Below are 16,907 nucleotides of genomic sequence, written 5' to 3' on the forward strand. Positions count from 1 at the left end.
ATGTGCCTTAATCTTCAGTGAATTAATTAGTTTTAGATTAATTGTAAAAAGTTGAAGCTACAAACACTGGTGTATATACTGCAATATACATTATTAATGAGTTTGTTGTGTCTGGATCAGCCTGTTTCTCACTTTTCAGACAGGAGCTTTATAATTATGAGGCCAGAACTTTGCCACTTGAACTGACATGTTGTTTTGTGGTGTCCCCCAGAGCTCTATCTTAGGTCCAATTATGTTTCTATTCAATTCAATTCAATTTTATTTATATAGCACCAAATCACAACAGCAGCCGCCTCAAGGCGCTTTATATTGTACAGTAGATCGTACAATTGTGCATGATTCCTTTTGCACACACATCCTTTGATTTCCACGAAGATAATATTCAGTGATTCATCTCAAATAACCTTCGTAGAGTTTGACTGCATTGTCTTGTGGTCAGTCCAGGATCTGTAAGGCAGAAATGAGACACCCAGTGTTGGAAACTCAATTCAGTCACTTGAAACCCGGACGGTTTTGGTCACGATCATAGTTGAGGGCAGGAATGTTGATTGAGCAGTAGATCAATAACTCAGCCACATCAGTTGTGAATAAGATCTTTATTGTCCTTGCTTGGGGTTCTTCCCCAACTCAGAGGTAGAAATACACTGTTTTCTGGCAGAGAACCAAGACCTTGTACTTGGATAATAACCAAAGATAGAAACATGTTCACAAGGAAGAGTTTTCAACTTTTTTGTAAATGTTTAGCAATCACTAAGCTGAAGCTGAAATAAACACAAAAAAGTAATAAATCTTCTCTGTGAAGTTTCCTCTGAGTGACAGGAAACAGAGTCCTGTGACTTATTCCCATCGCTAATCTGTGTTCCCTCAGATTCTGCGCTCAGCTTCAGATTGGTCTGCTGGCATCAAATACCATGAAGAGTCCATCCACATTGCCTACGTCCACGTCATCAAGAACAGCCAGCACTTCATCTACATAGAGGTTTTCATTTTTACAGATATAACTCCATCCTGTAGTGGAAGTATAACAACAAAAGTAGAAATCGTTTCTAAAAGCTACAACATAGAAAGATACCAACTTGATTTTTAAAGCTTCAGCCTCATATTGGCTTCATATTCTTGCAGAGTCAGGACTGCGTATGCAGCATGAAGCTTTGATATCCATAGGAGTACTTCGCTTTTCTTCACTGTGCAGAAAATATTTATGACCTTTGTACAGGATATAAGAATGTTTCTGTTTTTATCTCCCAGAATCAGTTCTTCATCAGCTGTGCCGACAACAAATATGTTTTCAACCAGATAGGAGACGCGATTGCAGAGCGCATCATTCGTGCGTACAGGTAAAACGCAAATGCACACGCACACAGCGTATCGCTGAAAGAACACACAGTTTGGCGACGTTTGTGTGTGTTTAGAGTAAAAACACTCCAATGGACTCAACACTCGCTCTGGTTTATTGTGACATTATTTCCCAGAAACACAGTGTTATGTTGCTCTGTGTACCTTCCACATGTTTAACAGATGAACTCAGTCTGACCCACTCGAAGAGCTCGTTGGATATTTTCCTTTTTGATGGTTCTCCTCTCTGTGATGTTTTGCTGGCGAGAACTTGAGTTTATTCCATGCTGCAGAAACACAAACCTGCCCCGACGTCTCTGTGGCTTCAGTTTATAAACAGTCCAGGATGGGTTTTTGATGAACCTCCCAGCTTTAATGGATGCATACGCAGGAAAACATGTGTAGCATAATTAATGCATAATTCATTTAAAGACCTTTAAAATGGCCACACTCTGAAGTTCAAATTCTTAATCAAATCTTTTTATTTACACTATAGCAGATAGGTGGGGTTTTTTTTACCCGCATAGATACGTTTTTATCTGAGTTTATGCTTCTGAGAAGACACATCCGTTTTTGCACCAACTTCATGGGCTCAAAGTCAAAGTTGTGCACAAGAACAATGTCCATTCTGGAAAATTCACGGACTGCTTGTTGTTGTACAGTTATTTAGAGGATCGTTTTGATTTTATAGTCATGTTTAGAAGGACTGAAGTACCTCTTCCTCCTCTCAAGTTACTGAGCTATCTCATTAAAATAGCCTTTAGGAAGAGAGTGAAGTGCGAATATAATCCTCAATTTCCAATTCAATTTCAATTTTCAATTTTATTTATATAGCGCCAAATCACAACAAAAGTCGCCTCAAGGCGCTTTATATTGTACAGTAGATAGCACAATATTAAATACAGAGAAAAACCCAACAATCATATCATATGACCCCCTATGAGCAAGCACTTTGGCGACAGTGGGAAGGAAAAACTCCCTTTTAACAGGAAGAAACCTCCGGCAGAACCAGGCTCAGGGAGGGGCGGCCATCTGCTGGACCGGTTGGGGTGAGAGAAGGAAAACAGGATAAAGACATGCTGTGGAAGAGAGACAGAGATTAATAACAGATATGATTCGATGCAGAGAGGTCTATTAACACATACTGAGTGAGAAAGGTGACTGGAAAAGAAAATCTCAATGCATCATGGGAATCCCCGGCAGCCTACGTCTGTTGCAGCATAACTAAGGGAGGATTCAGGGTCACCTGGTCCAGCCCTAACTATATGCTTTAGCAAAAAGGAAAGTTTTAAGCCTAATCTTGAAAGTAGAGATAGTGTCTGTCTCCCGAATCCAAACTGGAAGCTGGTTCCACAGAAGAGGGGCCTAAAAACTGAAGGCTCTCCCTCCCATTCTACTTTTAAATACTCTAGGAACAACAAGTAGGCCTGCAGAGCGAGAGCGAAGTGCTCTAATAGGGTGATATGGTACTACAAGGTCATTAAGATAAGATGGGGCCTGATTATTTAAGACCTTGTAAGTGAGGAGCAGGATTTTGAATTCAATTCTGGATTTAACAGGAAGCCAATGAAGGGAAGCCAAAACAGGAGAAATATGCTCTCTCTTCCTAGTCCCTGTCAGTACTCTTGCTGCAGCATTTTGGATTAACTGAAGACTTTTCAGTGAGTTTTTAGGACATCCTGATAATAAAGAATTACAGTAGTCCAGCCTGGAAGTTATCAATGCATGAACTAGTTTTTCAGCGTCACTCTGAGACAGGATATTTCTAATTTTAGAGATGTTGCGCAAATGGAAGAAAGCAGTCTTACATATTTGTTTAATATGTGCCTTGAAGGACATGTCCTGGTCAAAAATGACTCCAAGGTTCCTCACAGCATTACTGGAGGCCAAGGTAATGCCATCCAGAGTAAGAATCTGGTTAGATACCATATTTCTAAGATTTTCAGGGCCAAGTACAATAACCTCAGTTTTATCTGAATTAAGAAGCAGAAAGTGAGTGGCCATCCAGGTCTTTATGTCTTTAAGACATTCCTGCAGTTTAACTAATTGGTGTGTGTTACCTGGCTTCATGGATAGATAGAGCTGAGTGTCATCTGCATAGCAGTGAAAATTTATGCTATGTCTTCTAATGATGCTGCCTAGGGGAAGCATGTATAATGTAAATAGAATTGGTCCTAGCACTGAACCCTGTGGAACACCATAATTGACCTTAGTGGGTGAAGAGGACTCTTCATTTACTTGAACAAATTGGAGTCTATTAGATAGATATGATACAAACCACTGCAGCGCAGTACCTGTAATACCTACAGCATGTTCCAATCGCTCTAATAGGATATTATGATCAACAGTATCGAACGCTGCACTAAGGTCTAGCAGGACAAGCACAGAGATGAGTCCACTGTCAGAGGCCATAAGAAGATCATTTGTAACCTTCACTAAAGCTGTTTCTGTGCTGTGATGAGCTCTGAAACCTGACTGAAACTCTTCAAATAAGCCATTCCTCTGCAGATGATCTGTTAGCTGTTTGACAACTACTCTTTCAAGGATTTTTGATATGAAAGGAAGGTTGGAGATTGGCCTATAATTAGCTAAGACAGCTGGGTCTAGAGATGGCTTTTTAAGTAAAGGTTTAACTACAGCCACCTTGAAGGCCTGTGGTACATAGCCAATTATTAGAGATAGGTTGATTATATTTAAGATTGAAGAATTAATTAATGGCAGGACTTCTTTAAGCAGTGTTGTAGGAATGGGGTCTAAAAGACACGTTGATGGTTTGGAGGAATTAATTATTGAAGTTAACTCAGAAAGATCAATTGGAGAAAAAGAGTCTAACTTAACAGCGATGGTACTAAAAGTAGCTGTAGATAATATTACATCTGTGGGATGATTATTGGTAATTTTTTCTCTAATGATAAAAATTTTATTTCTGAAGAAGTTCATGAAGTCATTACTAGTTAACGTTAAAGGGATGGTTGGCTCAGTAGAGCTCTGACTTTTTGTCAGCCTGGCTACAGTGCTGAAGAGAAACCTGGGGTTGTTCTTATTTTCTTCAATCAGTGACGAATAGTAAGATGTTCTGGCTTTGTGGAGGGCTTTCTTATAAAGCAGCAAACTATTTCTCCAGGCTAAATGATGATCCTCTAAATTTGTGACGCGCCATTTCCTCTCCAGCTTACGAGTTATCTGCTTTAGGCTACGTGTTTGAGAATTATACCACGGAGTCAGGGACTTCGGATTTGAGGCCTTAGTTTTCACAGGAGCTACAGTATCCAGAGTCGTACGTAGTGAGGAGGTAAAATTATTAACAAGATGATCGACCTCTGTTGGAGTAGTGTTCAGATACCTGCTCTGCTCTGTGTTGGTACAGGGCATTGAAGATGATAACAGTGGGTGGATTATATTCTTAAACTTAGTTACAGCACTTTCAGAAAGACATCTACTTTGATAAAGTCTACTCTCCACTGCTGTGTAATTAATTATTGTAAATGTAAATGTTATCAGGAAATGATCAGACAGCAGAGGGTTTTCAGGAAACACTGTTAAATGTTCAGTTTCTATGCCATATGTTAAAACAAGATCTAGAGTGTGATTAAAGTGGTGGGTGGGTTCTTTTACATTTTGAGAGAAGCCAATTGAGTCTAATAACAGATTAAATGCAATGTTGAGGCTGTCATTTTTAGCATCTACATGGATGTTAAAATCACCCACAATAATTATTTTATCAGAGCTGAGCACTAAATCAGATAAAAAGTCTGAGAAATCAGAGAGAAACTCTGTGTAAGGCCCAGGTGGACGATAGATGATAACAAGTAAGACTGGTTTCTGAGTTTTACAGCTGGGTTGGACAAGGCTAAGCATCAGGCTTTCAAATGAATTAAAAGTCTGTCTTGGTCTTTCGTTGATTAATAGACTGGTGTGAAAACTTGCTGCCACACCGCCCCCTCGGCCTGTGCTTCGAGGTTTCTGGTAGTTAGAATGACTCGGGGGTGTTGATTCATTTAAACTAACATAATCATCCGGCTGCAACCAGGTTTCTGTAAGGCAGAGTAAATCGATTTGTTGATCAATTATTAAGTCATGTACTAACAGAGACTTGGAGGAGAGAGACCTAATATTTAATAATCCACATTTCACTGTTTTACTCTTTGGTTCAGATGTGGATTCTGTATTGTTCTTTCTTTTTGATTTTTTATGTTTAAGTTTTTTAAACCAAGCTATTGGGTATTTCGGATGTTCTGGTCCTGGAGGCACTGATCTTTGTTTGATGGCATCTTGGATAAGGTTGCCAAATTGATGGACAGTTAATGGATGTTTAATCACCATCTGAAGTGTAAAGCCTGGTAGCTAACTCTGCAGTTCAGAGAAAAGCTGCCAATCGTTTGATGTCATCAAATAAAGACAAAAGAGTCTAAAATAATGTGAAAAGCTTCATAAATACACTGAAATGTTGTGATTTTCTATTTGTGATTTTAGGGAGGGTAAAAAGTATCGCGTTTACGTGGTGACGCCGCTATTGCCGGGCTTTGAAGGAGACATCAACACCGGAGGAGGCAGCGCCATCCAGGCTGTCATGCACTTCAACTACAGGTGTGTGTGTGTGTGTGTTTGTAAGTAACAAAGAATGAGCCATGTTAAACCACTGCCACACCTTAACTTTTAACACACACACCTGTTAAATCTGCCATGTGTGTGTGCGGGTGCTGTGTGCCTTCACGCCGTTCCTTTTTTTGTTGAAGCATTTTTTTCTCGCCCACATTCTTGAGTAAACAGGCAGCCCTTCCTGCTCAAACATGCTGACACACACGGAGCCTTGTGTTGTGTGGAATGTGGACTTGCTGCTAATCCTCCTCTGTCTCTCTGTCCCTGCAGGACCATGAACAGAGGAGACCACTCCATCATTTCCCAGCTCAAGAGAGAGAGTAAGTCAGCGCTAACTGCAACACATCCGCCACCCTGATTGTTACAGGGTGTCACGTAGCCGCTCTGGTTGGGACTATGAGCTCTCTTTGCACTGTATGCACTGTATTGTGTCACAGCCTTTAACATATGTAGAGTTAATTTAATCAATTAACTTCAAGTTCTGAAAAAAGCAGTTTATTTACAGTCAGCTGAATCTTAGATAGACTTTTAATCTCAAATCCTGTTTATCGTGTATATTTGTGCAGTAATGCCTAAAGCTTGGTTTATACTTCTGCGGGAAATCTACGTCCTAACTTGTGTAGTAACCAGAATCCTTTTGTCCCTAAAATGAAACCGTCCATGCCATTCAAGTCATTGCAGCGCAGTGTTAAAATGGGATTCCAGTTACAGTGTAGATTTCCAGCAGGAGCATAACAGTGTTACAGTAACTTCAGCAATGTTTTCCTGTAAATTGTAGTTGTATCAATGCAGCTCTTACCTGAGTCAATTTGAACATTTTGTTCGTAGTTCCCTCGCTCACTTCATTTTCATTTGTATATCACCAACTCACACTTTTATACTGTAAGATAAATAATCTATAGTATTAGCCAGAGAAGCGCATCAGTCACTTCCTTATGAGTAAACACTAGGTGACGGTGTAGATTTTCTGCTCTTTCTATACAGTTTCAGTGATCAAAACCCCCAAACTGCAAAAATACTGATGTGATTGTAACTGTGTGGCGTTTGCTTGCAGTGGGAGATAACTGGATAAACTACATCTCCATCGCTGGTCTGAGGACTCACGCTGATCTGGAGGGGAAGCTCGTCACTGAGCTCATCTATGTCCACAGCAAGATGCTCATCGCGGACGACAACACCGTCATCATCGGTGAGCAGCTTCAACTGAATGTAGGAATTAAATTCCACCCTGAACATGTATAATAGAGAAGAGAGAAATGAGAGCTGCAGAGTGAGACGTGTCAGAAGATTTTAGATGTTTTTAAAATGGTTCAAAACAAAGTCACAACTCAGTTTCCACAAGATGAGACTACAGTTTTCAAAGATGGAGAGAGATGAAATCAAACACCCGTTTCTGATGAGAGTTTGTCTTTTGTGCAGATTAGTGGAAGACGCTGTGCTTTACAGGAAGCTGATGATCTATTCGGTTTATAAGTTCATTTAAAGACGCGACAACTCTACCGACAACTCACGTGACTCTTCCACAACTCTAGTTTTATTTGGAAATTGCTATAAGAGTTTTAATCATTTAATTCAGAATTTCAGAACTTCCTTATAAATTTCCAATAAATACTATAATTTAAACATTATTTTGAGCACTGTTAGTATATCATGACTTAGTAACTGTAAAAGACAATAAGTTTTCTTATTTTTGCAAATAAATGTTTAAAGTTAAAGACAAAAAAAAAGAAATAAAAATTACTGACGTTGATTCCTTAGATTTGACTTCTTGATTTGTGTGTTATAAAATCATCAGGATCATTTCATGTAAACAACCAAAGGCAGGGTATTACATTTTTGTTAAGTTTGTTTTAATATTAAATGATGCTGTTCAAAAATGTTACCTTCTTACTGTGGACAGTTTCAGAGTTTCAGGCGCTTGAATTAAAATCTCGAGGTTTTTAGTTCAGGTTTTAAACCCACTGTGGGAGGGCACCACTTGTGGCCACGAGTGGCGTCATCTAAAGCCACTTTTTTATATATCAAGATAATTTTTTATATAAAAAAATGAGACTCTGTTGGGGTCATTTGGGAGGCACTGATTGTGTTTGTGGATGTTTTCATAAGAAAGTCCCCAGAGTGTTGTGTACGGATAATCTGAGAGTCATTGACACCCGGACGGATGCGGTGGTGATGGGGAGGAGAGTTAGTACAGTAGATTTCAAAGGCAGAATTATCTGATAATGTGGTGTCATCAGTATTATAAATATTGGTGGGGAAGTGATGGTTAAAATAACAGAAATACTCGGCCACAGAAGAATAAAGACAAAATCTGAGGGAGCAGAACTTCCTCTTTCAAACATTCTCCAAACTTCATCTCAAAATCTTTTTTCTATGAATCATCTCTAAGCTTAGGTGATAGTTGGTAGTAACTCCTGACCACTGAACTGTGTCAGCATCCTATAATACTGTCAGGATATGTTGCTGATGACTTGACTGTTTTGTTAGTGTTTGCATCGTAGGTAAATTTAGGAATAAATGCACTTTCTCTGTTTTGAAATGGGAAGTTGTTGCTTTTATTTTGCCCACAACCACAAAGAAAAGTTTAAAAGAGAAACACTTCCCTAAAAACTGAATTAGCACAAGAAAGTAAAAGCAAACTTTGATTAAAAAACTCTCCCGTTTAATTAATTGTGAAGTCTTTTAGTGTCTTGTGGTAGTTCCAGTGAAATGTATTTGTTTAGCTGCAGGTCTTATGATTAGGATGTGGTTCTAACATAAAGTGAAGTGAAAATGGGGAGGAAGAAACCTCCAGTACACTCCAAACTGGCTGTGAGAGAGATGCAAACAGCCTGAACAGCAGAAACCTAAACAGTCTAAAATCCTGTGTTGCAGCGCCCCCTGCTGGTGTCTTCTGTCCCCTGACGCCTGGTTTGATCCTCTGTTTCTTCAGGTTCTGCCAACATCAATGACCGCAGCATGCTGGGAAAGCGGGACAGCGAGGTGGCGGTGATCGTGGAGGACTCGGAGATGGTGGACTCAGTGATGGATGGAGAGCCGTACAAGGCGGGAAAATATGCATTGCAGCTCCGGCTCGAGTGCTTCAAGTACTGAAAAATGTGCAATTACACATTAGAAAGACTTATTTGACAGAAACACTGATTATTAAATGATGATGATAACTGGAAACTTACATTCTCAAATCAGCTGTCCAACGCTAAAGTGGTGATCTGTTTTAAAAGACCCTCCTGGGTGTCGTGTCGCTTTTAGGTTGAATTAGAAGATGGAAAGAATGGGAGGTTCAGTCCCAGCCTGAAGGAGGGTGTTTGAAGCAAAACCCCTCTTTTAGATTCATGTAATATTAGTGCATTACTGCTCTCCTAACCTCCTTGTTTTCTCACATGGATTCTGCTCTTCACCACCTCTCACTGGGTGCAGAGTGAAGTCTCAGATTTCAAACTTGAAAGAAGAGCAGTCTCAGACGGCACACCTCTGCCAGTGTGGAAATTTCCCTTCACATCACGCAGGACTTGAGTTTCTGCATCCATACTGACATCTAGATCCCGATTAGTTGGTTACATTGTTTTCTTTCAAAAAGAAAAAAGAAACAAGAGAACAGATAAAAAGAGGTGTGATAGAAAATCAGAGATAGTGCAAACATCCACACAGTCACTGCTGGTTCTTAATATGTGGTTCAATCCATGAAATTAAACAATCCAGATGTGACTGAAGTGCAGCCTTTAAGCTTTAATTTATGCTATATTGCAAAAGTATTGCATTGACTGTTTAGGAATTAGAGCCATTTTTATACATAGTCCTCATTTGCCTTTTAAATTCTTTTCAAGTTAGTCTCGAAGTAAATGTGTAAATTTTGTATGATTATTATATTATTTTTCTACCCTTTAAGTTTGTTGGTTGTGTTTAATGTTATGATGTAATGTAAAGATTTTAATGCAGGTTGTCGCTCAGTTTTTACTTATTATACTGTTCAGTATATCTTTGTGTGTCTTACCCTCCTTCTGTGTCCATCAGGACGATCCTCGGCACTTACACAGATCCCACCATCGATGTTTCGGATCCAATCAGCGATCACTTCTACAAGGAGGTCTGGATGTCCACCAGCGCTCGCAACGCCTCCATCTACCAGAGGGTGAGTGTACTCCTTTGTATTCAGCTCAACTTTTTCTTTCTTTTTATAAAATATATTTTTTACATGAGTTTTCTATTATTTAATGGACGATTTAATCAATATTAAAATTACAAGCATATCAGCTGAAGGTAAAGCTGAACTTTTCCACTTGCTGTCACACAGTCATGGAGGAATACTATAAATACATAATCAGTCATAGATCCTGAATAATGACATTAAAAAATTGCTCCAAGCTCCTGTTTCTCTCCTGCTCCTCCAGGTTTTCCGCTGTCTGCCATCCAGCGACGTCCGTAACATAATGGAGTTGGAGGGCTACCTGGCCAAGGCTGGCCTGGACAAGGAGGACCCGGCTCGGGCTCAGGAGGAGCTGAAGAAGATCCGTGGCTTCCTCGTTCAGTTTCCTCTTCAGTTCCTGTCTGAACAAAACCTGCTTCCACCCATCGGCTCCAAGGAGGCTATGGTGCCCATGGAGGTCTGGACCTGAGGCACAGGGGGGCACGTCTGTGTTCGTTACGTGGAAGGTGGATAGAAAAACACTCTGACGCCATTCTGGAGGTCTGACGGGACTCTGACCAAAAACAGATGAGGTCATGCTGGAGCTTTTTAAATGTTATGATCTCTGTTTGACATCATAGATTATAGCTCATGATTGCATGTTAATAAGACAGGATCTCCCTGAGTTGAGACTCTCAGGAGACATTTACTCTTAAACTGTAATCTGATCATAGCTACTTGAGGAGTTCTCAGTGGTGAGTATTTAGATTAAGACTCTCCACAAACACAGACCCATGTCAAGAATGCTGACATGTTCACAGAGAGCAGAGACTGGAAAAATGACTGAAGTAATCATAGATAAAATCATACATGAAGTTTAAATGATAAATAAATGTATTGACAACAGGCAATTTATGTGATTTAAATAGATTATTTGGCAGCCTCAACAAGTGTGCCAAAGAAAAACAGGTGTGGTCAAAACCGTTTAAAATGGTTGTGTCACACAAGGAAGTCACAGAAATCAGAGATTATTTAGAAACACCTACTAATTACTGTGATGAGCTTTAAGCTGCAGCTTTAGAGGAATGTCTGCCCTTGAGGCAGAAATATTTCTGAATACTCATGTCAATAAAGCAGGAACTAAAGTGCAGTCAGGTCCCCAAATTTTGTCCAAGCAGGCTTTTGTGGGTTTGTTCAAACCCACATTTGTTTGAGTTACACTAATCTGAAAAAGCTCTAATAAGCTCCAGTTTCTAAACTAAGATATGAGACGACACCTGAACATACATCAAGCAGCCACAACATTAAACCTTCTGACAGGTGAAGTGAATCACATGTTGTGAAAAAACAGTGATTTGCTGAGAAGCTTTGAGTCCTGGCATCCCATCAAAAGATTGTCGCAGACTAAATGCATACGCCCTTTTATGTTACCAACACTCCCTGACAGCAGTGGTCTCGTCCCAGCATGATGAAACATGACGCAAAACCTTCCCGGGAACATGATCTCCACCTAGAGGCCAAAACTTCTAAACTCCACTAAAATCTGTTCGACCATCAGCAGGATGAGCCAGAGCAGGCAGAGCAATCAATGCAGCCCACATTATTAAAGGACAGTCGTTAGGGTCGGGCATGGACCTCAAGTCATGGGTAGTTTTTGATTTGTGGGGGAGACCACTGCTGTTGGGGGGGTGGTACCATGTAGATGTGCATGAGCTTGGTCTGCAGAAATTGTGATAAATACCAGGGCCCTGGGGCAGAATCTTCAATTGCATCAAAATTATAAATGTTATTAATTTAAACTGCCAGGACTTCTGTTCTCACAGTCTGGGGTGACCACATTATGACTGTCCCCACTTTATGACATCATACAGAGCCAATAGTGGAAACATTTTTGTAAACGGAGGGTTTGGAGCAGTGTGAGTTTTGGGCTCAGCCATGTTTAACATGACTATCCACCATCTGATTTATGACAGAAGGTGGACAGACCAGTCCACCTAAATGTCGTGGCTCATTGGTGTGTGTTACTTTATGTGTTTAGTGGCTCCAAAAACCAGAATTGACTCTTTGTTACAGACATACAGCAGTTTTGTTTACAGCCTTGTAAACGTCACCTCCAGCATGGCGTCAGCTGTGATGTAACATCTATGAACCTAACCTTACACTTTCTTAAATGTTCAAAGACAGAGAGAGACTCCACACCTTCCCAGAGCTCATATGTGCACACAGGTTGCTTCTGAACAGAAGCAACAGACATGGGCGTACAAACCAGCAGCAGAGGGAGCGATGGACTCTACAGTGCCTGAAAGTCTGGGCCTCGTGTTTACAGAAAAAATGAAATTCCCCTGTCACCATGAAGCTATTACTCTACCTTTTTTGTTTGTTTTTTAAGTACAGCTTGAGCCTCTGTTCTCTAACAACACTATGCAACGTCCAGCTCTGACTCTTCTGCTTTCAAAAGACACTAAATCGTAAAATCCAGCAGAGCAGAGGCGGGGATGAAGAGCCGGATCGAGCTGTAGGACATCTCTGCACATGTTTTTCCTTTTAAACTTGTCTCATGTTGCTGCTTTTAATATTTATGTCAAACAGGAAATCAAACGTGCCAAAGATGACGGACTGTACGCTGATATTAACACACATTCCTCATACTGTGGATTCTGCATGACCTAAAGCCTCAAGTGACCTACGTTTATACCAGCTGTACTGATATAGCTTTATGTTGCTGGTTTCTAATTTCCTAATAATAATTTTCTGGAAACCACTACTGTAACTTGGTGATTGGGGGATTCAAATAATAATAAATATTAATTTATTACTTGTGTGTAATTGGGAATATTTTTCTCGATGTAATAAATTATTTTCATTGGTTGACTTTTAGAAAGACTCCAGTTATTGAGATCAATACATGCAGCGTGTCACTATTTCCAGGAAACTATTAGGAAATTATTGACTTGTATAAAGCTCTTTTATTTTGCAGAAGCATGCATGAAGAGTTTATTACATTGCTGCATTGCCTTTTGTGTCAGAAAGCGTAAATTTCCCCCAATGGCTAACTTTGCATTAACAGGTAATACAGGTTTGTTACTGGTATAATGGATTTTTATGGCCACCAGGGGGCAGCAGAACAACATGTTACCACTTTAGTAAGTTGTTGCGGTGACTATATCTGCAAACTGTTGCCAGTTTAGACAAGCAGCAGGAGTAAAGACACGTGACTGTCCATCACTGAGTTCACCTGCTGACTATCCATCAAATCTAATTTTTGGAAGTTATGATGCCAAAGTCTGCCACTATTCCAGATGATGATTCCCAATGTTTGGTTGACTGAACGATTGAACAGTGGTACTTGGATAGATCTCCCCTTGGTGAACTTGTGTGTGCAGCGTTGCTACCATGAGACGCTGCAGTCACGTGTTTTTGCTACCATGAAGTCAATCAGAGCTCTCTTATCTTAGATCCGGACGTCTGCCTGTGGGCTGTGATACCTGTGATACCATTTGCATTCTGCCTTTTTGTCATTTTAACTTATCCAGTGTTAACAGTCCCTGGGGGATCTAAAAGAGTAGGTTTTGTCACATTTTCACAATTCTGAATCAACTATTCAACCCAAAAGTCAAACTTTCACTCTTTCAGCTGCATATTTGGTCTCCACCTACTCTAAGAATAGCGTTTTACAGTTCAGCTGCTACATGTAACACTATACTGATCGGCTAGTTGGATAGTCTGTTTGAGGAGAATAAAACAAACAAAAGCCTTCAATGCTTGTGGCGTTCCTTTGAAATTGGATTAAGTGTTGGTCCTATTTGGAACAGAACTGCACTTTGGTGTAAGGTGCGACAAAGTCAGACCACAAGACTTTCATGATTTCATATTGACTTTGTGGATTTTGACTGGTTTATGTCAAAATTTGGGTAAATATCACCGTGACCATGTCAATGTCAAAGTAGACAATTTTAACCTTGTATTGCTCAAATCAACCCTAACCCTAACTTCTGGTAATTAAAAGAGGATTTTTGTGGATGCAAACATGGCTTCACCTTGTGGAAAATGTGTCTTTAAGTGCATTATCAAGAAGATGTTACACCAGCTTTGTCTTTGCACTTTGTTTCTGCTCCCCTCAAGTTGCCAAAAGATATTATTGCAGGTTTGGAATATTTACAGTTAAATACCTTCTGATTAACCAGATTCTGATGCATGAAGCCTCATGCATCAGAATCTTCTGATCTTCTAACACATCTGGAATGCAGCATCGCTATTTGTGTCTTCCTCGTTGGTCTGTTCATCTGCATGATGCTGTTTTGTGCTGTAAATTGGAAATATGTAAGGATCTTTACTGACTGCAGCTGACAGCATGACAGCAGCTCGTTGCCATTAAACCGTCACGGACAAACGTGTGAACTTTATAAGCTGAACAGTTTTCTTTAAAGCCATTGTTGAAGCTAATCAGTGTGCCTGTCTGTAACATGGACCTGATACTTTAATGCTGATGGAAAATGGACCTTAAGTGTGCTCTTTCTGTTTAGTCTTCCTCTCTACCTCCCTGTGTTTCTACCTCCTGGTCCAGCGCTTTCTCAGCTCCTCATATTTTCAGCTTTTGTGATATCAGATGTTTTAAATCTAAATCAGAAGCTTAAAAGATAAAAGGCTGAGTTCAAATAAATCAACTTAAACACAGAAATATGGCTGAAATCTGACTGTTTGCTCGTGTTCTTTGAATCTCGGCTCAGAGGCTGAGAAACACTGATCTGTCCCGTTTTTCTCTCGTCTGCCTTTTCTTGCTGTATCTTTATAAATATGCACTATTTGCACAGTTTGTTGTTTCTTTGTGGCAGCCCCTTAAAATGATCTGCAGTACCACATCATGTGTTGCTTTTTGAAATGATGGATTAAATAAATGAGGTGTTAACAAGTCATTGAAAAGCATCTGATTGTGTTGTTCAGTGATTCCTTAGTATAAGTTTGTGATATTATGTGAGTTAAACTGAACTGAGAAGCTCAGTAACGTCTTCTTTAAAGTTTTCTGTCAATCTACACAGAGGCACAAGCACTCACTGTGCTGGATCTATATCGGCTGTTCAGCACCTACGATGTTAAATATTAAAATGTTTTCATTATCAAAGTCTAATTCTTTAGGATTTAAAGGGACCCTTATATGGAAATACATATTTTTTCATGATATCACAATTATTCTTTTTTTGTTGAATGAAATTCAAAATTTCTTTTTATTCATAGAAGATTAACATTTTTTTTCCCTGTAATTTAAATGGAAAATTTAAAGTTTGTGAAATAGGAACTTCCAGCTAAGAAGGCCACTGTGGAAAAATACATTTTAAATAAATTAAAAAAAACACCTTTTATTTCTTAATAACATGGTATACATTTTTAAATTCTCATCATCTATTTCTCACAATTATAAAATGCATAAATGTCTTTAAAACTGACAAAAACGCTAAAATCATAATATGAAATGCTGAAGTTAATGTGATTACTGAAAGTAGTTTTATGGCTTCATTTATTAGTAAATGTTTGGAAACTTGTTTAAATATTAATCATTTCATTCTGTTTCCCTGCCTTTCTTTTGTCACATCATGGAAGTGTTACTTTAAAAAAAAAAAAAAGCATCCTTTCTTTCAAACCAGGGGTCTCAAACTCGTGGCCCGGGGGCCACCCCTACTTGTGGCCCGTGTATGTGAAGAAATACAATGCAATTTGGCCCTTGAAGCTGCTTTTTTTGTTAGGGAGGATTTGTTCTTCTTTAAAAAGCAAAAAATGATTTAATATGAAGGCAAAATACAAGTTTGTTTATTTGGTAATTTAAAGAAAGGCTTCAGTTAGTTAAGAGTGAGGAAAAATATTTGCATTTACGTTTGCAGTTTAAAATTAAAGAAACAGCAAATAAACCCACTACATTTTTGGACTATTTGGCACTAAAGTGGCCAGCAGGGACCCACAGCTTATTTAAGATTAAGACCCTGTTTCAAACCGATGCTTTAGTTTCTTTTTACTCAAATCTACTGTGACACACACCAGTTTAAATATTTTTATTTACATGATTGCTTTTTAAAAATCTCCCATCAAATGGAACAAAACTGTGATGCACAATACATACATCAGTTGAACTGTATCCACAACAAGAACAAACAAACTCTATGAAAGAAAAACAGCATATCAGTGAAATAAATAGAGTGGAAACGTTCAGATAGCTACAATTTAAATTCCACAAGAAGACCCTAAACACTGTCACTCCTCTGTGACGCTGGGCTGATCATTGTCAAAAAGCTCAGATGTGGATTACTCCTGATGTGAAAGTGAGCACTGACAAATTCTTCCTGTTTGATAAAACTCACAGCAATCACCTGAAGTATTAAAGAAATCTTCTTATGGAATTTGTTGACATGAAATGAAAAACACATAACAAACAAACATCCAACACTGCCAGCCTTATAAGGAAAGATGATGGGAATCAATCTGTTGGTAGGAAATGGTGACCCTGGTATCAAAGACTATCCACCATAAAGGCCCAATTCTTGGATGTGTTTCAAATCCACGTTTGACACTTGAGAATACTGATGTAGAAAAATATAATCTACACACTCAAAACTGAACAACATCACCTCTTTTTTTGTTGGCATTTACGTCTTTTTCTAGCAACTTTTTACAGCAACTGTAACGGCAGTCTCGCTTTTCATGCCCCGCTGAGTTTGGCAGGAGATTTTCAAGAATTAATCGAGCTTCTCAAGGGTTTCATTCCTCATCTTAGGCATAACCTGCGAAATATATTTCCATTATGCATATATGATTAAAAAGACAACATGGTTTACTGTGATCAGGAGGAAGTAAACTTACGTGT

The 16,907-nt window shown here is 39.2% G+C and overlaps 1 protein-coding gene across 3 annotated transcripts in view; it reads left to right on the forward strand.

Moving 5' to 3' along the window:
- Positions 1-14,961, forward strand: part of pld1b (phospholipase D1b) — a 59,176-nt gene extending 44,215 nt beyond the window's left edge. For all 3 annotated transcript variants that reach the window (XM_063484406.1, XM_063484405.1, XM_063484408.1), the window contains exons 19-26: positions 869-979; positions 1,249-1,337; positions 5,809-5,922; positions 6,205-6,254; positions 6,989-7,123; positions 8,867-9,020; positions 9,946-10,063; positions 10,323-14,961. In XM_063484406.1, the coding sequence (XP_063340476.1) occupies positions 869-979; positions 1,249-1,337; positions 5,809-5,922; positions 6,205-6,254; positions 6,989-7,123; positions 8,867-9,020; positions 9,946-10,063; positions 10,323-10,547 (996 nt within the window). In that variant the 3' untranslated portion in view covers positions 10,548-14,961. The remainder of the gene's footprint in view (positions 1-868; positions 980-1,248; positions 1,338-5,808; positions 5,923-6,204; positions 6,255-6,988; positions 7,124-8,866; positions 9,021-9,945; positions 10,064-10,322) is intronic.
- Positions 14,962-16,907: the final 1,946 nt, after the last annotated feature.

This window comes from Pelmatolapia mariae, linkage group LG9, assembly GCF_036321145.2.
Source record: "Pelmatolapia mariae isolate MD_Pm_ZW linkage group LG9, Pm_UMD_F_2, whole genome shotgun sequence".
NCBI lineage: Eukaryota > Metazoa > Chordata > Actinopteri > Cichliformes > Cichlidae > Pelmatolapia > Pelmatolapia mariae.